Consider the following 19,445-nt stretch of genomic DNA (forward strand, 5'->3'; position numbering starts at 1 on the left):
CCGCCCTCCGCACGTCTTCACTGGCTTGCGTGCATGACTATCACGTCGAGCGTCCGCCCAGCAAATCCAAAGTGGAGGGTCTCTTTCGCTAGGCTCCGCCTTCCAGTCCACGTGACCCTCCAGAGCCGTCAATCTAGTTCCGACACCGCCCCGCGTTCCTGGAACTCTCGCTTCATTGGGCCTTCCTCCTCCTCCGATCACCACTATTTGCCCGCCCAGCGCCGGCAGCTCGTAGCCCATTGCCTCCGAGAGCTGTCGGTGACTCGTCACCTCCCGCCCACTGCCTCTTGCGGTACTCTTATTGGCCGCTCACCTCCAGGGCCCTGGATTGGTGCCCCGGGAACAGCGGCTGTCCCCCATTGGCCCGGCGGCGCCGTCCGTCACGCCGGCGGCGGGAGGGGGCGACCCTCTCCCCCCTCCTCGTCTTCCCAGCCGCTGGGTTCCCAGAGTGCTCCGCGGCCGTGTGGAGCGAGGCCTTGTTCCCGCGTTGAGCCGCCGCCGCTGCCGCCGCCGCCTCCTCAGCCTCAGCCTCCGCGCCAGGCCCGGCCGCGCCGCGCCATGTCCGACTACAGCACGGGAGGACCCCCGCCCGGGCCGCCGCCGCCCGCTGGCGGGGGTGGGGGCGCCGGGGGCGCCGGGGGAGGGCCTCCGCCGGGCCCGCCGGGCGCGGGGGACCGGGGCGGCGGCGGCCCCGGCGGCGGCGGCCCGGGCGGAGGGGCGGCCGGGGGCCCCGCGCAGCCGCCCGGCGGGGGCGGCCCGGGAATCCGCAAGGACGCCTTCGCCGACGCCGTGCAGCGGGCCCGCCAGGTGAGGAGGCCGCGGGCCTAAGGGGCGCGCGCGGGCGGGGGAGGGGGCCGGGGTCACGTGCGCGCGCGCGCGGGGGAGTGGGCCGGGGCCGCCGAGGGGTCACGTGGGCGGGGGGCCGGGGGGGCCTGCCCCTGCAGCGGGTGACCCCCGTGTGCACGGGCTGGGGGCGACCTGGGGGTCAGCAGGAGCGGCCCGTGGGCGCGCAGAGGCTCTGGAGCTCGGGGGTTCATTTGGGGGGTCCCTTGGGGCACGCGAAGGCTGGCTCCGCTCTCTCGGGGGTGGAGGGACCGCCTGGCGGGGGAAGGAACGGTCTTGCTCGACCCCCCTCCCCCCCGGGGGCCCGCGCATCAGAGCCCAGGGCCGTGTTTGCCCCGAGCTCAGTCCCATCGGGCTGCCTTTCCCAGGACAAAGCCGACTGAGTGGGGGGCGTCCTAGAAAGTGGAGGGGGCACCCTTTTGCGGCTGAGCTGCAGATCGGCTGCTGGGGGCTTGCAGGCGCGGTCTCCTCCAGGGGAGGGTCTCGGCGCCGCGATGGCAGCGCGGAGGGGTCACCCGCTGGTGTGTCTGGACTCGCCTCGGCGTGGGGGGGACCCGCCGGTGGGAGGACTTTGCCGCCCTTTCAGGAAGCAGAGACCGGCTCGGGCGGCTGCGAGCGCTCCTGGGCTGTCCCGGTGCCTCCCGGCTGAGCGCTGGCTCCTCCCAAGGTGGGAGGTCCCAGTGTGGCCCCGGCTTCCACTCGGGCTGCTCCCGGGACCTGTCCGCTCCCGGGCGGGCGCAGCTTTACCTGGGGGCGTGGGGGGGAGGAGCGCAGAAACTTTGGCGGAGCCAGGTGGTGGGTAGGTGTGGCCGCAGCCAGGGCTGGGGTCTCTGGTCCTGAGCCGGCCGGGGGTGTTTGAAGTTGGTGGTGGGCGAGGAGCTGAGGGGCCTTGCCCCGGCTTGGGGGGGGGGTGGCTGCGGAGGTTTGCGGGGGAGAGGAGGCAGAGGTGTGCTCTCGGGCATCCCGGAAGCCCCCGGCTGGAATCACGCCCCCCGCCCCGTTCTCCGCACGGGGGCGGCCCCGCTGGGAGGTGCCTGGAGCTCAGGACCTCCCTGCTCCCGAGAACAAGGCCGCGCGGACAGAGAGCTGGGGGGCCCGGCAGAGCGGGGAGTTTGAGATTCCTGCGCACCTGCTGAGCCCCTTGAAGCCTTAGACGGAAAGTGCTGGGATGTCTTCACCCCGAGGTGCTCTGGGAGCCGGGGCGGGGGCCGCGAGTCAGGAGGAGTTCTGAGCAGCGGCCCCGGTGCCTGGCTGGGCTGACGGCTCTGTGCTTCTCGCTTCCTTTAGATCGCAGCCAAAATCGGAGGCGATGCGGCCACGACCGTGAACAACAGCGCTCCCGACTTTGGTTTTGGGGGCCAGAAGAGACAGCTGGAGGACGGAGGTAACGGCCTGCCGTGCTCTTAGCTGGGGCAGAGCAAGCTGACTGTGAGGAGCCCAGGGCTGGGCAGCCAGGGCCTGGTGCAAAGCTTGGCCTGCCCTGGGGCTGCGGAGCCAGTGGTCAGCACCTGGTCAGCCCTGCTTCCTAAAGGCGTATTTACTTATGTGACAGGGAGAGAGGGGAGGAGAGGCAGAACAGTCTTCGTCTGCTGGTCCATTCCCCCAGTGGCTGCGACGCCCAGGCTGAAGCCAGGAGCCTAGAACTCACCTAGCACTCCCGCGTGGGTGCGGGCACCCAAGCTCCTGGGTCGTCCTGCGCTGCCTTCCCAGGCACAGTAGCAGGGAGCTGGGTCGGAAGCTGAGCAGCTGGGACTCGAACCAGCACTCTGCTCTGGGCTGCTGGTGGCAGGAGGCAGCCTGAGCCGCCTGCTTGTCACCAGGGTCACTCTCCCCAGAGACAGGTCCAGCCCCGAGCTGGGCGCTGCTGGGTGTCCGTGTCGGAGTGAGGGGCCGGTCTCTGCTACTCAGTCCCTTGAGGCTCTTGTGTTGGGGGTGGGCAGTGGGGGGGTTGCCCGGGACATGTGGCGCCAACATCGGGTTGGAGGCAGCCGTGGGTGGGTGGGTGCCGCATCTGACATCCTCTCTCTTTCACAGATCAGCCGGAGAGCAAGAAACTGGCTTCCCAGGGGGACTGTAAGTGCGGGTGGTGAAGGCAGAGCAGCTGCAGGGTCTGGGGGGCTTTTGGGAGTCAGGGGACCCCGGGCAGAAGGCCGCTCTCCCTGGAGGCTCCCGGGTCCATAGTCTGGGGCCAGGGAGTCTAGGGATCCCCAAACTCTGGAGTTGAGATAGGAAAAGTCTGGGCGCTGTCGTGGGGAGGGGCCACAGTGCTCCTTGAATGAATAAGCAGCCAGGGCCCCTGGGTGGGCAGGCGGGGGCCCAGCAGGGGCTCAGCCAGTCTCCCTTTGGGTTGTCTCCGCAGCCATCGGTTCTCAGCTCGGACCCATCCATCCTCCGCCCAGGTAAGTGTGACGTGGAGAGCGTGCTGGCCTCGCGCTGGCTGGGGGGCGGGTTCTGTCTGTGGTCCTCGCGCTAGCTGGTGGACGGACGAGAGCCGGGCAGCACGCAGGCAGAGCAGCCACGTCCCCTCCCGTACGTCTGGCTGTGGGGAGCAGACAGCGTGGTGTCCACAGCCCGGGCCCTGGAGGCCCGGGTCCCTCGGAGAGGCTGGCGGGGGAGCGGTGACTCCTTCCTGCAGGTGCCTGCTCCGCTGGGCTGGTGGAGCCGGGGTCTCGGCCACCTTTGTGCTGCTTCAGGTGAATCAGACGAGGATCTGTTTTTCTTAAAGGGCCGGTAGTCTTGTAAACACCGTAGAAACAGTTCCCTGGGAGCATGAGGTGGACACGTAGCCAGCCTTTCCTGTGTCGCTGGACGTCAGCAGACGTAAATGGCCTCGTCAGTCGGTCTAGTCAGCGTCTGAGTGCTTGTTCCCACCCTGAATCAGTCGGACACTCACCATGAGCCCCAGACCAAGCTGCTCACAGCACAGGGAGACTGAGGCCGTGGGGCGCGTGGGCAGCTGTGGAGTTTGTCGTGGACTCCTTCGGCGTGCGGGCTCTACAGCCCTGCGCAGAGCACCCTGGGGGTGGCGGCCTTCGGGACCCCCGCCGCCCCCCACTTGAGACAGGCTCCGTGTCTCTCTGCAGGACTTCCATGACAGAAGAGTACAGGGTCCCGGACGGCATGGTGGGCCTGAGTGAGTGTGGGTCCCTGCGGGCCGGGAGGTCCCCCTCAGGACGGTGCCTGCAGCCCCCCAGCCAGCAGCTGGCCTGAGAGGCCCCGTCTCCAGCTCTCATCTGCCCCTCCCCGGGATATCTTAGGGCTGGGACCCCCACCCTAGTCGCGCTCGCCAAGTCAGTCTTGGCTTCTCTCCTTTCTTCACCCAGTCATTGGCAGAGGAGGCGAGCAAATTAACAAAATCCAGCAGGATTCAGGCTGCAAAGTCCAGATCTCTCCAGGTACGGGAGAGCCAGCTTCCCACCGGGGCGGGATGGGGGCTGGGGGGTGGACTCTGACTGTCTCTGAGGCTTCGCTTCCGCTGGACTAACAGAAGTGGGAAAGCAGGCGTTTCTTGGGTGCTGCATCACCTCGGACAGCGCCGCGAGGTGCAGCTGTGGTGGACGGTCTCGAGTGGAGCCTGTGTTCAGCTGCCCTTGCGTTGGCTGTTTGCTGCTGGTTCAGCAGCTGGTTCAAGGCAGGCAGACTTGAGCCGGAAAAGAGGTTTTTCTCACCCAGTTGTTGGGCACGGCACCTGCATGTGCCCAGCTCTGGTGAGTGCTGTGGGCCTTGGCACGTGGCAGGTGGCCAGGGCGGCCCTGTGTGCAGGACCAGATGGTGGCATGGCCAGACAGCAAGCGGGGAGCCGGGTGGGGCCAGGCCCGGGCTTCTCCCACAGCCCTCAGGACTGCCCTGAAGGATGGGGGGAGGCAGGAGCTCTGGGATCCCTCACGGGGCCTCCTGCCAGGCCCCGCCACCCCGGGGACCAAGCTTCCAGCACACAGGCCCTTGGGATAAACCACTCGCAGATTAACACCCGATGGGAAGGCATCAGACATAGTGGTGCATGAAAGGGAAGAATAATTTTGAGGTTGTTTGGTTATTAGGGTTTAAATCCTAATTTTTTTTTTTTTTAAAGATTTATTTATTTGGGAGGCAGAGTTACAGAGATAGGGAGAGACAGAAATTCCGTTTGCTGGCTGGTTGACTTCCCAAATGGCCGCAACAGTCAGGGCTGGGCCAGGCTGGAGCCAGGAGCCCCATTTGGGGGTGCAGGGACCCAAGGACTTGGGCTGTCTTCCGCTGCCTTCCCAGGCACCTGAGCAGGGAGCTCGATGGGCAGTGGAGCAGCCGGCCCTGCAGGCGGTGGCTTAACCTGTTACATCATGACGCCGACACAAATCCCGATTGTGGCATACATCTCAGATCTGGGGTTCTGAGCCCCCTACCCCCACGCCTGCCTGGTGGGGTTCTCTTCATGGGGTTGTGTTGATGGGGTGCTCCTCCGTTGGGGGTGGAGTGCCAGGGTTGGACGTTCTGGAATGGCCTCTGCCCACTTCCTCTTTTCCTGCGAAAGTGCCGTCTCCTCTGGACTTGAACTTCCCTTACCTTGACCTTGCGCTGAGTAGCCTCTCCAGTGTTAGGGAGGCAGATGGATCTGTCAGGCTGCAGAGTGCGACAGAGCCGTGGGTGGTTCTGGAAGTTCGATCGTGTCTGGGGGCCTTTTCTATGCCTGGAGGCCCAGGAGGGCCCTGACCCTTCTCCTCCTCTCCAGACAGCGGCGGCCTACCAGAACGCAGCGTGTCCTTGACGGGGGCCCCGGAGTCCGTCCAGTAAGTCCCCGCCTGGGCCCTGCTGTGGGGAGGGCCTGGCAGAAGTCCTCTCGTCCCTTCGGACGTTGGGCAGCTCCCACACTCTGTGCTGTGCTCACTGATTTCCCAGCCTCGTGAGGCTAGGAGCCCCCAAGCCCGGCCAGCACCCCGCCGCCGCCGCGTTTTCCACCAGAGGCCCTCGCTGGGGTCATCTCCCCGGCGCTGGGGCTGCCCGAGCCGTTCCGCGTCTCAGGCGTGCTGCCCTGTTCCCTGCCCAGGAAGGCGAAGATGATGCTGGATGACATCGTGTCTCGGGGTCGCGGGGGCCCCCCCGGCCAGTTCCACGACAGCGCCAACGGGGGCCAGAACGGCACCGTGCAGGAGATCATGATCCCCGCAGGCAAGGCCGGCCTGGTCATCGGCAAAGGCGGAGAGACCATTAAGCAGCTGCAGGTGAACGTGGCCAGGGCCGAGTCCGGCCGCTCCCTTGCTGTGTCGGCGCACGTGGCCCCCTCGCCCTGGGTGGGCCGGCACTGACAGCGCTGTTTGTGCAGGAGCGCGCGGGCGTGAAGATGATCCTGATCCAGGACGGCTCCCAGAACACGAACGTGGACAAGCCCCTGCGCATCATCGGGGACCCCTACAAAGTGCAGGTGCGCCCTGCACGCCACCGCGGGTGCCCCCAGCTCTCTGTGTTCTCTGTGTGTGGGCCCAGGGCTGAGCTCCTTCCCTGGGCAGAGAGGGAACCGGGAGGGTGCTGGGGCGTGGGGCCTGCCCCAGCATCCGGCCTGTGTCTGTGTGCAGCAAGCCTGCGAGATGGTGATGGACATCCTCCGGGAGCGCGACCAGGGTGGCTTCGGGGACCGCAACGAGTATGGCTCGAGGATCGGCGGGGGCATTGATGTGAGTGGTGGGGCCTCCTCCTGGCCAGCGGGTGGCAGAGTGGCAGAGTGGACCCTTGCTGACCCTCGCCCCTCCGCCCTCAGGTGCCGGTGCCAAGGCATTCTGTAGGGGTGGTCATTGGCCGGAGTGGAGAGATGATCAAGAAGATTCAGAATGACGCAGGGGTGCGGATACAGTTCAAGCAAGGTGGGCCCTGCAGACGGTCACCACTCTGCCCCCACCCCCACCCACCCCAGGCTGGCGTGGAGGGGGCGTGGCCCTGGGCTGCCCAGGCCGGCCGGGAGTCTTCCCTGCTCTGCGGGTCAGCCACTCGAGAGTGAGGACACGGGGTCTGTCCAAGTTCAAAGCAGTGCTTTCCTGTCCTCAGACCTCTTCCCTCCCCCCAGCGGGTGGCCCACGCTGATCGGGTCGGACCGCGGCGCCAGCCCTGGGCAGCCTGTCCGGGGAGGCCACCTCTGCTGCTTTTCAGAGATTCTGCTCCCGTACAATTAGTTTTGGGGGTGCCCTTGCAAGAAGCAGCCTCTGATGCCCCAGCTTTGGCCGGTGGGGTTTCCTGCCCTGGGACCTGGGCCTCCTCTCCCACCTTCTTGCCCCACCCCTATTATTACTAAAGATTTATTTATTTGAAAAGCAAAGCAAAAGGGAGAGAAAGATCTTCCACCCGCTGGTTCACTTCCCTAGTAGCAGCAGTGGCCGGGGCTGGGCCAGGCTGAAGCCAGCTCCATCGGGGTCTCCACAAGGGTGGCAGGGCCCAGGCGCTGGGACCTGTTAGTAAGGAGCTGGGTCAGCAGTGGAGCGGCAGGACTGGCGTTGCTCACGCGGGCTGCCAGGGTCACACAGCAGATTGACCCACTGCACCACAGGCCGGACCCTGGGCCTCCCACTTTGGGGCCAGCGTGAGGAGTGTCTGAGAAGGCCGCATTCGCCAGGGTTGTGCTGTTCATTTAAGTCGGTCCCTCTGCTCTCTTGGTGTTGGCATCAGATGATGGGACGGGTCCTGAGAAGATCGCCCACATCATGGGGCCCCCGGACAGGTGTGAGCACGCGGCCAGGATTATCAACGATCTCTTGCAGAGCCTCAGGGTAGGTGGGCGCGGGGCGCCATGGCAGGGGGCAGGCTGCGGTCCTCTCTGGCTGCCTGCTCATCTGTCTCCCTGTCTTGCAGAGTGGTCCCCCAGGCCCTCCAGGGGGTCCCGGCATGCCCCCCGGCGGCCGGGGCCGGGGGAGAGGCCAAGGCAGCTGGGGTCCTCCCGGCGGGGAGATGACCTTCTCCATCCCCACGCACAAGTGCGGGCTGGTCATCGGCCGAGGTGGGTACGGCTGCTCCCTGCCCCTGCCCTGCCCCCGCCCCGCTCCCTGCCCCCGCCCCGCCCCGCCCGCCCTCCGTCACTGGCTGTGGTTCTGCAGGTGGCGAGAACGTGAAAGCCATCAACCAGCAGACAGGCGCCTTTGTAGAGATCTCCCGGCAGCTGCCGCCCAACGGGGACCCCAACTTCAAGCTGTTCATCATCCGGGGCTCGCCCCAGCAGATCGACCACGCCAAGCAGCTCATCGAGGAGAAGATAGAGGTGGGCTCAGGGGACCCCTGGGGCCGAGCCCACCCGTCGTCCCCACCTGCTCACCTCCTGCTGCTGCTTTCCCTGCAGGGTCCTCTCTGCCCCGTGGGACCTGGCCCTGGGGGACCAGGCCCCGCTGGCCCCATGGGGCCCTTCAACCCGGGGCCCTTCAACCAGGGGCCACCAGGAGCACCCCCACAGTGAGTGTGACTCAGCTTCCGGGGATCCGGGGCGTGGGGCCGTCACTGCCTCCCTCCCAGATGCACCCCCTAGGGGCCAGGACACCCCCGAAGTCCTGATGTCTGCCCGCACTCACCCCACGCTGGGGAGGGCTGCCCAGGGTGGGGGCGGGGGCCTCTGTGTGCTTGGCCTGGGTGGTTGCACCGGCAGAGCCCCCCAGCTCACAGGTTGCCCCTCTTTAATCCCCAGTGCCGGCGGCCCCCCTCCTCACCAGTACCCACCCCAGGGCTGGGGCGGTGCCTACCCCCAGTGGCAGCCCCCTGCTCCGCACGACCCAAGTAAGTGCCGGCCGCCCCGGGAGGCGGGGGCCTGGCTCCCGTGCTCGCCCCTCAGCCCCTGTCTTCCTCCTTAGACAAAGCTGCCGCGGCAGCCGCTGACCCGAACGCCGCCTGGGCCGCCTACTACTCGCACTACTACCAGCAGCCCCCGGGCCCCGTGCCCGGCCCCGCGCCGGCCCCTGCCGCTCCGCCCACTCAGGGGGAGCCCCCGCAGCCCCCGCCCACCGGCCAGTCGGACTACACGAAGGCCTGGGAGGAGTACTACAAGAAGATCGGTGAGCCTGGCGCGCCGCCGGCGGGGGTCCGGTCCTGCCCAGGGCCGGGCGCCCTCTGACCCTGCCGGTGTCCCCGCAGGCCAGCAGCCACAGCAGCCGGGAGCGCCCCCGCAGCAGGACTACACGAAGGCCTGGGAGGAGTACTACAAGAAGCAGGGTGAGCTGGCGGCCGCGGGGGCCGAGGCGGGCGGCCCACCCCCCAGCCGCCCACTCACCCTGCCGTCTGCCCTCCCACAGCGCAAGTGGCCACCGGAGGGGGTCCGGGAGCGCCTCCAGGCTCCCAGCCAGACTACAGTGCCGCCTGGGCCGAGTATTACAGACAGCAGGCCGCTTACTACGGACAGACTCCCGGTCCCGGCGGCCCCCAGCCTCCTCCCACCCAGCAGGGACAGCAGCAGGCAAGTGGGAACTGCCACCCTCCTCCTCCTCCTTTCTCCTTCCAACCCCCGGCCACCGTCCATCCTGCCTTAGTGGGTAGCGCCGGAAACCCCTTCCCCTGCGGGGTGTGCCCTTGATGCCTGCAGCGGGGGCCGCGTGGCCAGAGGTCTCCGGGAGTCCCCACGCGCCCGCCGGGGAAGCGCACGCTGGGTCCAGAGGCTAACGAAGAGGCCTCCCTCCGCCAGCCGCTTGTTCCTGTGTGACGCTGTCGTGACGCTGGGGCGAGCTGGAAACAGAGGTGGAACTTGTGAACTGGTGGGTAGTCCTTGGGGGTGGGGCCGCCGGCCGCTCCAGCCGTGGTCGCCGTCCTGGCCGTCAACCCACTCGCTCCAAATCTGGCCACTTGGGAAGAAAACGTCTATTTTTTTCCCCCTTTTCTGCATCACTTTTGTTTTTTTATTTTGGAAAGCCACGATCTTTTTCACCTGTGTCCGAGTGACTGCCGCAGGCGGCCCGGGGCTCCCCGCCCGCCCGCTCGCCTCTGTGTCCCGGTCTTGTCTGTGAAGTGGGCATGACGATCGTTGCCACCTTCCAACCTACCTCACAGGGGTGTTGTGGGGACACCGTGCTCGCTGAAATGGTTTCTGTTGCGTCGCCCGGGAGCCGCCGCCTCCCCGTCCAGCAGGCGCCCTCCCTCCTGAGCGCTTTCTCTGCCTCTGCCCTGCGCCTGCTTCTCTGACTTGCTCTCCTGTCCCCTCCTGCTCCCCCCCTTCTCCCCCCATCCTCCTCCTCTCCCTCCCCCCCCATCCGTCAAGGAGCAGAGTCTGCCTCCAGCCAGGCCGAGAGCACTAGACAGTGGACACGCGCCCTGCCTGCCCGCACGGGCCGCCTCCCCGCGCACGGGTGCTGCAGCCCCGCCTGCCCTCCCCTCCAGCCCCCCACGCCGCCCTCCCTGTAGTGACCGATTCCTATCTCTTCCCTCTCCGCAGGCTCAATGAATCGAATGAATGTGAACTTCCTCATCTGTGAAAATCTTTTTTTTTTTTTTTCCATTTTGTTCTGTTTGGGGGCTGTTTCCGTTTGTTTTTTATTTTGTTTGTTTGGCGAGAGAGCGATGGCTGCCGTGGGGGTGCGGGGAGCCCGGGGAGTGGCTGGAGGCGGGGCGCTCGCGCTCCCTGTCTCATTCGGTTTCTTTACAATCGGGGACCCTTCACTCTGGCCAGCCATGGAAGATAGCGAGGAACTGAGTCCTGCCAAAAATAAATTAAAAACATTAAAAGGAGCAGAACAAAAGCTATAAAATTTTATATATATATTAAAAAAAAAACTCTATCCCCAGCCTTCCAGAAACTGCCTCTCTGAAGGTGAGGCGCCAATTCTCTCCCTGCCACCCTTGGCCTCTTCTTGTTTTTAAAATAAACTTTTAAAAAGGAAAAAAAGTCACTCTTGCTATTTCTTTTTTTTAGTTAGAGTTGGAACATTCCTTGGACCAGGTGTTGGTATTGCAGGACCCCCGCACCTGCCCTTCCTCCTCCTGCTCCTCCTCCTCCTCCTGCTCCTCCTCCTCCTGCTCCTCCTCTCCCTCCTCTCTCTCGCTCCTCTCCAGCCCCGGCTCAGCCCCTGCCCCCACTCCCAGGACTGGTCTGCTCCGTTGTCTTTTGATCTGTTCAAGAGGAGATTGAAACTAAAAATGAGAACAAAACAAAAAAATTGTATGGCAGTTTTTACTTTTTATCGCTCGTTTTTAACTTCACAAATAAATGATAACAAAACCTGCCTGTGTGTGCCGGGTGCTGTCTGTCTCCTGCCACCCCGTAGTCTGTTCTGTCGCTGTGAAGCCTGAGGGTGCCCGTTGCAATGACAAGCTTTGTGTTGTGATTTTTTTTTTTTTTTTTTCAAAGAAAACAGAAACGTGAGAGAACCGTTTCGTATTTTCAGGCGCGTTGTGCTTTATTAACTCCCCTTGCCTTCTCTTCCTTTTTGTTTTTTGATTAAATAAAGTGCTTTTTGTTTAAAAAAAAACCCAACTCGGTGTTGGCTGCAGTTGTGTTGGGGGGGGACCAGGGCTCGGTGGGGCCGGGGCTGGGCTCGGCCAGGGCTGCCTTCCTCTACCCCATTCCTCCTCCCAGAACCAGGGAGGCACCTGCGAGGGTCCCTAGGTACCGGCGTTCCCATGGACACAGCCCTGCCTGGCCTTCGCCGGCGCTGTGGCTCGGGGTGCACCCCTGGAGGCTCCGGATAGCCAGATGCCCACAGGGTTCCCCTCCGCGTGGGGCCTGCTGGGGCAGGCCAGGGGACCGGAACCACCGCTGAGCTCACACGCCAGGGCCTCACCTCCCCCAGCCGCTCCGCGCTCACTGCAGACTCTCGATGACAGAGCAGCACCTGGCGAAAATGCTCCCTGGCGCGTCTTCCGCCAAGATCTAGAAAACAAGGTGAGTCCGGGCTGGAGGTCCGGCCGCCCCGGTCCCCAGGCAGCCGGGCGCGGGGCACCTACGTGGCGCAGCAGGTTCTTGTGCTGGTAGAAGGTGAGGACCGGCTCGCACGAGGTGTAGTGAGTCTCCAGGCGCCGGCGGATGGCCGGCTCACAGTCGTCCGCCCGGTGCTCCAGCTGCCCGCGCCGCAGCACACGCCGCACCATGGTCTCCATGGAGCAGTCAAACACGATGACGACGCTGGGGGCCCGGCCCACCTAGGCACACACCAGGCCACAGGTGAGCCCAGAGCGGCGAGTCATGGGCCTCCCTGGTGTATTCTGGTTGCGGTTTTTTTATTTCATTTGAAAAGCAGAGTTATGGAGAGAGCTTCCATCAGCTGGTTTACCCCCCAAATGGCTGCAAGTCAAGCCAGGAGCTTCTTCCGGGTCTCCCACGTGAGTGCAGGGGCCCAAGGACTTGGGCCATCTTCCACTGCTTTCCCAGGTGCATTAGCAGGGAGCTGGATCAGAAGTGGAGCAGCCGGGAATCGAACCAGGCTTTACCCAAATCCCATGTGGAATGCGGCTTTACCCACTACGGCACAGCACTGGCCCTGGTATTTTTTTTTTTTTTAATTTGGGGGCGGGCACTGTGGCATAATGGATTAACTCCCTGTCCTGCAGCACCGGCATCCCATAAAGACACCAATTCACGTTGCAACCATTTGGGGAGTGAACCAGTGGATGGAGGACCCTGTCTGTCTCTACTTCTCTCTAACTCGGTCTTTAAATAAATTAAGTCTTTTTAAAAAAAAGATTTGAGAGACAGAACTTCCACCCACTGGTTCACTCCCCCAAAATACCCACAACAGCCAGGGCTGGGCCAGGCTGAAGCCAGGAGCCGGGCGCTCCATCCGGGTCTCCCCCACGGGTGCAGGGGCCCAGCACTCGGGCTCACTGCTGCCTCCCAGGGAGCGCACGCGCAGGGAGCTGGCGTCAGGAGGCAGAGCCAGGTGTGGCGCCCAGGTACCTGAGGAGGGGCTTGGGCAGCTTCTGCCCAGGCAGGATTCTCGCTGGGGAGGGGCCGTGGCTAACCAGGACTGCCGCTTGCTGACGGATACAGAGCTAGATGTCTTAGGCCATTCCAGTGAAGCGTCTTTGTTTTGTTTTCACTTGAAAGGCCAGGAGAGAGAGAGAGAGGGAGAGAGAGAGAGAGAGAGAGGGAGAGAGAGAGAGAGAGAGAGGGAGAGAGAGATGGCTCTTCCATCTTCCAGTTCAGGCCCCAGCCCTGGGAGGCAGCACTGATGGCTCAGGTTCTGGGGTGCCTGCCACTCGCTGGGGAGACTCGGATGGAGCTGCGGGCCCCTGGCTGTGGCCCAGCCCAGCCCCAGCTGTTGTGGGCCTTTGGGGGGTGACCCAGCAGATGGAAGATCTGTCTCTTTCAGTCTTTCTTTCAAATAAAGGAAATAGAACGAAAAGCAAGCTATTCTTTAGAGAAAAAAAAAAAAAAAAAACCTCCCAGCAACCTCCTCAAGTCAACCTTTGTCCCGAGGGCACGCCTTCCCTGTGCCGGGGACACGGTGACCCACATTGGAGCCCCAGCCCTGCAGGGTCTCCCCTCCCCCACAGGGCAGGCGGCAGCCTCAGGAAGCATGCCTCCGTGGGCCTCAGCTCCCTGTCTGTAAAATAGGGGTGCTGGCCTCCCCGAAACACCGCGGCCACATCCAGCCTTGGTCTCCGGTGGTCTGGCGCACCCTGTGCACAGGGGGGGTGGGTTTCCTGGGGCGCGTCTTCAGGCACCCTCCCCAGGAACACACCAGACATGCCTGAGCCAGCCAGGGTCCCGCGTAGGGCTGGGCATCGTGCGCCTATCAGGCCCCCGGCATGCATCCACCTGCACAGCCCCTGGGGCTGGGCCCCCCGCCCACGGCAAACCCAGTGCCGGTCACAGACATCTAGAAAGTTCTCCACTTGCACTGAGAAGAAAAAAAATTTAGGTTTATTTTATTTGAAAGGCAAAGTTGCAGAGAGAGACAAATTTTCCAGCTGTTGGTTCACTCCACAAAGGGTCGTAACAGCCAGGGGTGGGAGCTCCCAAGCCAGGAGCCAGGAGCTCCATCCGGGTCTCCCATGCGGGTGCAGGGGCCCAAGCACCTGGGCCATCTTCCATTGCTTTTCCCAGGCCATAGCAGGGAGCTGGATCAGAAGTGGAGCAGCCGGGACTCGAAGCGGCACCCGTGTGGGATGCTGGCGCTGCAGGTGACGGCTTTTCCCGCTGAGCCACAGCGCCAGCCCCAAAATCTGCTCTTGTAATATACAGCCCTGTGGATGGCCGTGTGGGTACACGAGAAAGGCATGGCACTCGCACTCGGGCGACAGCCACCACGCAGCAGCATCTGCGTGGCAGGTGACGCGCAGCCTCTGCGCTGGAGCGGGCACTGGGTGACCACAGGCAGGCGCGTCTGCCCACTGATGGCTGCACAGTGCTCGGATTAATATGGGGGAGGCGGCGCTGCCTGCGTTTCCATCCTGCCCCTGGGAAAGCTCCCCGATCCTCTTGTGTGAAATCAGGGTGTAGACAGTGCCAGCTCGTGGAACGTTCTGGAAGACAACAGCGCTGGGCTTGGTCAAGGCTCGGGAAGCCTTCACGAGCTGCCGTTGCCATGGGGACGTGCAGGCGCCACGGTGCCAAGTCTGTCGGTTTTCCAAGAGAAGCCGGGTGTTGGAATGGCGGCCAGGAAGGTGAGAAAGCAAACCCGAGCCGCCGGGCAGCCCACGCAGGGCCCGAGGGGCGGGGCTGGGACTCTGCAGCCACTTGTGGAGCTTGCTCGGCTGGGGGATCCATGGTGGGGCACCTGCATTTAGGGGAGGCACTGGCTGGGCAGGCACAGAAGTCAATCTGCCAGCTCGCTCCCCAGAGACAGCTGGGGCTGGACCAGGTCGGAGCAGGGTGCCGGGAACCCAATCCAGGTCTCCCAGCTGGAGAAGGCAGTAGGAGGTGGCCCAAGTAACGGTGGCCCCTGCCACCTCCTCGGGGACCTGATGTCACGTGTGAGGAAATGCACACCTCACGCACCCGCGTGGCCGTCAGGAGTGAGAACACGTAAACGGCTGTGTGTCACAAGAGCTGATGTTCTCTGTCCAAGTGGAGAACTTTCTAGATGTCTGTGACCGGCACTGGGTTTGCCGTGGGCGGGGGGCCCAGCCCCAGGGGCTGTGCAGGTGGATGCACGCCGGGGGCCTGATAGGCGCACGATGCCCAGCCCTACGAGGGACCCTGGCTGGCTCAGGCATGTCTGGTGTGTTCCTGGGGAGGGGGCAGTGGGTGTGGCCTGAAGACAAGGCCCAGGAAACTGCCCCCCCCCCCCCCCCCCGTGCACAGGGAGTGCGTGCTGGTTCCCTCGTGGCGCCTGTTCGACCTGGGTCCTCCGCACACCGCGGGTGGGGCTCTGCAGATCATCGCTGAAATCCACTAGCGCCTCCCCAAGCGCGGGCAGCGGGAAGCTGGGTCGGAAGTGCAGGAGGGGGGACTGCAACGCAGGCTGCTGTCCCAAATGGCCACCCCTCTGCAGGGGTCCGAACCGGGGTCCCCGGAGCGCCAGAGCAGCCGGACTGACAGCCTGCCGTGCGGTGTCTTTCTCCCTCTTAACCATTTCCGGACAGAACTGGGGTGATCCCCCCACGCCCCCGGCCATCTGCTCAAGGGCTGGGAGGCGGCGCTTCAGAGAGTCCTCATTGACTGACAGGTGGGAATGGAGGAATTCTCTCTGGCTGGCCCACTGCCAGCTCCTCCTCCTCCCAGCTCGGCACGGCCCCGCTCTGTTCTTCCAGAATGTCATTCTGTTTGCCCTGAACCCGCGCTGTGTGTCGCTCTGGGGATGCCTCCCACATGGGTGGCAGGGACCCAAGCACTGGAGCCGTCATCGGCTGCCTCCCAGGGAGCCGGCTGGAAGCTCAGAGGGGCTGAGGCTCAAACCAGGCCCTCTGATATGGTATGTGGGTGTCCCAGGCGGCACCACACCAGCCCAATACCAGCATCTTCAGGGAGCATTGTGGCGAAGTGGGTGAAGCCATGTGACACGGGCCTCCCATATCGTGGGCCAGTTCTAGTGCCGGCTGCTCTGCTTCCCATCCAGCTCTCTGCTGTGGCCTGGGAAAGCAGTGGACGATGGCCCGAGTGCTGGGGCCCCTGCCACCCACGTGGGGGACCCAGAGGGAGCTCCTGGCTCCTGGCTTGGGCCTGGCCCAGCCCTGGTTGGTGCGGCCGTTTGGGGAGTGACCCGGCAGATGGAAGACCTCTCCTCTCTGTCACTCTGCCTTTCAAATACAGACAGCAGGGATCCTGGCTGTCTTGGGGACTCTGGGTACCCAGCTCCGAGGACAGGGCCTGTTCCCCACAAGTGCCTGGAGCAGCTGGCTGAAAACACAGGTGAGCGAACACCTCCTTGATTATCCCTCAGTGTTAGTGGGGTGGCTCCAGGACGCCCCCACCCCGCCATCACCCTGCAGACACCAAAATCCATGATGCCCAAGTCCCTTCCATAAACTGGCGTAGTCTGGGCTGCCGTGGGGCACAGTGGGTTAAACCGCCACCTGCGATGCTGGCATCCCACATGGGTGCTGGTTCCAGTCCTGGCTGCTCCACTTTCTTTTCTTTTTCTTTCTTTCTTTCTTTTTTCTTTTTTTTTTTTTTTTTAAGATTTATTTATTTTATTTGAAAGGCAGAGAGAAAGAGAGAAAGAGAGATCTTCCATTCACTGGTTCACTCCCCAGATGGCCACAACGGCTGGAGCTGCACCAATCCGAAGCCAGGAGCCAGGAGCTTCCGGGTCTCCCACATGGGTGCAGGGCCCAAGCACTTGGGACATCTTCTACTGCTTCCCCAGGCCATGGCAGAGAGCTGGATCGGAAGTGGAGCAGCCGGGACTCAAACCGGTGCCCATGTGGGATGCAGGCACTGCTTTACCCGCTGCACCACAGCGCCGGCCCTGCTGTTCCAGTTCGGATCCAGCCCCAGGTAGTGGGCCTGACAAGGCAGCAGAGGATGGTACAGTGCTTGAGCCCCTGTCACCCACCCATATGAGGGACCCAATGGAGTTCTGGTTCCTGGTTTCTGCCTGGCCCCGCCCCAGTGGATGGAAGATGTCTTTTCTTTCTCTCCCTCCCCCCTCTCTCTGTAATTTGCCTTTCAAATGAATAAGTAATCTTTTTTTTTTTTTTTTTTTTGACAGGCAGAGTGGACAGTGAGAGAGAGAGAGACAGAGAGAAAGGTCTTCCTTTGCCGTTGGTTCACCCTCCAATGGCCATTACAGCCGGCACGCTGTGGCCGGTGCACCGTGCTGATCCAAAGGCAGGAGCCAGGTGCTTCTCCTGGTCTTCCATCTGGTGCAGGGCCCAAGCACTTGGGCCATCCTCCACTGCACTCCCGGGCCACAGCAGAGAGCTGGCCTGGAAGAGGGGCAACCGGGACAGAATCCGGCGCCCTGACCGGGACTAGAACCCGGTGTGCCGGCGCCACAGGTGGAGGATTAGCTTATTGAGCTGCTGCACCAGCCAAGTAATCTTAAAAACAAACAAACAAACAAAAAACGGCATAGTGGGTAAAGCCGCCGCCTGCAGCGCCAGCATCCCATAGGGTGTCAGTTCGAGTCCTGGCTACTCCATTTCTGATTGTGCTCTCTACTATGGCCTGGGAAAGCAGTGGAAGATGGCCCAAGTGCTTGGGCCCCTGCACCTGCATGGGAGACCCGGATGGAGCTCCTGGCTCCTGGCTTTGGATTGGTGCAATTGGGGAGTGGACCAGCGGATGGAAGACCTATCTCTCTCTCTCTGCCTCTCCTCTCTCTGTGTAACTCTGACTTTCAAATAAAACTGGTGTATTCTTTGTGGAAAACCTGTGCACATCCTCCCACGTGCTTGAAATCATCGCTAGGTGACTTCTAGAACCTTCCAGGGTGTACATGCTATGGAAATAGTTATCACTTGGTATTGTTTAGGGAAGGATAGTCCAGGGGGAACAAAAGCCTGGATGTAGTCTGTTCAGATGCAAATTTTTAAAAAGTATTTTTGATCTGTGGCCGAGTGAATCCACCGTGGGCCTGGGACGATGCTGAGCCCACCTGCTTGGTGAGCAAAGGGGAGCCCCCAGGTGCCAGGAACTACCTGGGAAGGCAGTGGCAGGCCTTCTCTGCCCCAGAGGGACCCCTGCTCCTCACTGGGTTCTAGGAGGTCCCAACCGGAACCGCCCGCTCCCCTCCATCCGGAGCCAGCCTCCCCCAGGCTGGGGCGGCTCCCGCACATGCGCAATGCCGCGCTTCGCGCCACTCACGATGCGCTCAAACTCCTTGGCTTGCTGCAGCTCCCGGGGGAAGCCGTCGATGAGGAAGCCCCGGCTCTCCGGGCGGGACAGCATGTTGTCGTTGACCATGTCCAGGACGATGCCCTGGGAAGGGAGGGCGTGGGGTCAGTTGCTCCCCGGACCCAGCACCCTGGGGGTCCCCAGGGCCAGTTCCCAGCTCGGTGCAGACCCCCCGGTGAGGACCTGGAGGTGACAGCCTTGCCCTGTGCCCCGATGCCCGAAGTGAGAGCAGGGCCCTGCCACGCGCGCCTGGCGGCTGTCCCCCAGGTGCCAGGTAGCCTCCCTCCACCAGGGGGTCACAGGGTAAGCCCAGGGTTCCCTCCCTTTTGTTCCTGAAGGAGCAACCTCAGACGGGGCAGGGGGCAGGGGGCGGGCAATGTGGCACAGTGGTTAAACCTCCCCCTGCGGTGCCAGCATCCCACCTGGGCACCAGTTCAAGGCCCTGCTCCTCCACTTCCAATCCAGCTCCCTGCTAGTGCAACTGGGAGGGCAGCGGAAGATGGCCCGAGTGCCTGGGCCCCCCTGCACCTCCGCGGGAGACCAGGATGGAGCTCCTGGCTCTGGGCTTTGGCCTGGCCTAAGTCTGACGATGGTGGGTATTTGGGGGATGGAAGTTCTCGCTCGCTCGCTCTCTCTTTTCCCTGTCTTTCCTTCTCACTCTAACTCTGGGATGCACAGCTCACTGTACTATTTGGATTGACTTTCAGGCGCCAGGCTCCCCGCTAAGGACTTCCCAGGAATGACGTCACCGGCCCTCATGACGACCTCTTGATGTGTTCCCCATTTTCCCGATGGGGGCATGGAGGCAGTGATGGCCAGGCTGGGCGCCACGGGCCCCCACAGGGCCTTCCCGGGAGCCCCTCCCTGACACCCCGCGGCCGCCCGCGAGCGCTCACCGTGGGCACCAGTTGCCCCTGCAGCATCATCTCCCGGATCCGGCGGCCCCGCTGCGTGTGCCTTTGGGCCTCCTGGCGCAGCAGCTGGCCCAGCCCAACGTGGCAGAAGCCGTATTTGGCGGCCATGTTCCTGCACTGTGTTCCTTTGCCAGAGCCCGGGCCGCCCACCACGAAGATAATCAAGGGAGACCTGAGGCTGTCTGGGGTGCCCGGGGGAGGGGAGGGAAGGTGAGTGAGTGCCGGCTGGGCGCCGAGGGGGCTGTGTCCCCGCACACGGTCCCTCTGGCGGCAGGGGGCATCTGGGGGCAGGGGTCCCCGCCCGACAGGGTGGCCAGGTGTGCTGCGGACTGTGGATCAGGACGTGGAGGTAGCCGGCCCAGGCCCTCTGCACACAGCGCCCCCTCAGAGGCTCCCCGCACAACCCTGCTGTCCCATTTCACAGCTGGGAAGGCTGGGGCTCGGGGCTGCCTCCAGACTCCTCCCAGACCGCCCCCACCGCCCAGGCCCCCTCCCTGCCCCAGTTCCTGGGAGGGGTCAGTCACAGCCCACCCGTCCGG

At 63.6% G+C, this 19,445-nt stretch overlaps 2 protein-coding genes across 4 annotated transcripts; one reads left to right on the plus strand and one right to left on the minus strand.

Moving 5' to 3' along the window:
- Nucleotides 1–543: 543 nt before the first annotated feature.
- Nucleotides 544–10,994, plus strand: KHSRP (KH-type splicing regulatory protein). Of its 3 annotated transcripts, none has more exons than XM_062178094.1 (20): nucleotides 544–807; nucleotides 2,131–2,227; nucleotides 2,878–2,916; nucleotides 3,203–3,242; nucleotides 3,927–3,976; nucleotides 4,167–4,238; nucleotides 5,552–5,609; nucleotides 5,867–6,041; nucleotides 6,143–6,241; nucleotides 6,393–6,491; nucleotides 6,575–6,677; nucleotides 7,474–7,574; nucleotides 7,657–7,801; nucleotides 7,899–8,059; nucleotides 8,138–8,247; nucleotides 8,477–8,565; nucleotides 8,640–8,840; nucleotides 8,920–8,997; nucleotides 9,078–9,238; nucleotides 9,464–10,994. In XM_062178094.1, exons 1-20 carry the CDS (start codon nucleotides 559–561, stop codon nucleotides 9,479–9,481), a joined length of 2,145 nt encoding a protein of 714 aa, XP_062034078.1. In that variant the 5' UTR covers nucleotides 544–558; the 3' UTR covers nucleotides 9,482–10,994. The 3 variants fall into 3 exon arrangements, with proteins under 3 accessions (XP_062034078.1, XP_062034079.1, XP_062034077.1); XM_062178095.1 differs by having other exon boundaries at nucleotides 10,208–10,994; XM_062178093.1 differs by having other exon boundaries at nucleotides 9,078–10,994.
- Nucleotides 10,995–11,023: 29 nt separating this feature from the next.
- On the minus strand, nucleotides 11,024–19,209 carry LOC133749013 (adenylate kinase isoenzyme 1-like). Its single transcript, XM_062178097.1, has 4 exons — nucleotides 18,889–19,209; nucleotides 17,963–18,076; nucleotides 11,716–11,910; nucleotides 11,024–11,641 (listed from the first exon to the last, which is right to left on the minus strand). Exons 1-4 carry the CDS (start codon nucleotides 19,012–19,014, stop codon nucleotides 11,573–11,575), a joined length of 504 nt encoding a protein of 167 aa, XP_062034081.1. The 5' UTR covers nucleotides 19,015–19,209; the 3' UTR covers nucleotides 11,024–11,572.
- Between the last annotated feature and the right edge of the window lie 236 nt (nucleotides 19,210–19,445).

This window comes from Lepus europaeus, chromosome 20 (genome assembly GCF_033115175.1).
Source record: "Lepus europaeus isolate LE1 chromosome 20, mLepTim1.pri, whole genome shotgun sequence".
Taxonomy (NCBI): Eukaryota; Metazoa; Chordata; class Mammalia; order Lagomorpha; family Leporidae; genus Lepus; species Lepus europaeus.

What these genes read in the sequence shown, in the direction of transcription:
- LOC133749013 (XM_062178097.1), bottom strand. Translation starts at nt 19,014, where the DNA reads ATGGCCGCCAAATACGGCTTCTGCCACGTTGGGCTGGGCCAGCTGCTG. An exon ending in CCAAGGAGTTTGAGCGCATC is followed by an intron (nt 11,911 to 17,962) that starts GTGAGTGGCGCG and finishes GTGTGTGCCTAG; the next exon opens with GTGGGCCGGGCCCCCAGCGT. An exon ending in ACAAGAACCTGCTGCGCCAC is followed by an intron (nt 11,642 to 11,715) that starts GTAGGTGCCCCG and finishes CTTGTTTTCTAG; the next exon opens with ATCTTGGCGGAAGACGCGCC.
- KHSRP (XM_062178093.1), top strand. Translation starts at nt 559, where the DNA reads ATGTCCGACTACAGCACGGGAGGACCCCCGCCCGGGCCGCCGCCGCCC. An exon ending in CCGTGCAGCGGGCCCGCCAG is followed by an intron (nt 808 to 2,130) that starts GTGAGGAGGCCG and finishes CGCTTCCTTTAG; the next exon opens with ATCGCAGCCAAAATCGGAGG. An exon ending in CCCTGCTCCGCACGACCCAA is followed by an intron (nt 8,566 to 8,639) that starts GTAAGTGCCGGC and finishes CTTCCTCCTTAG; the next exon opens with ACAAAGCTGCCGCGGCAGCC.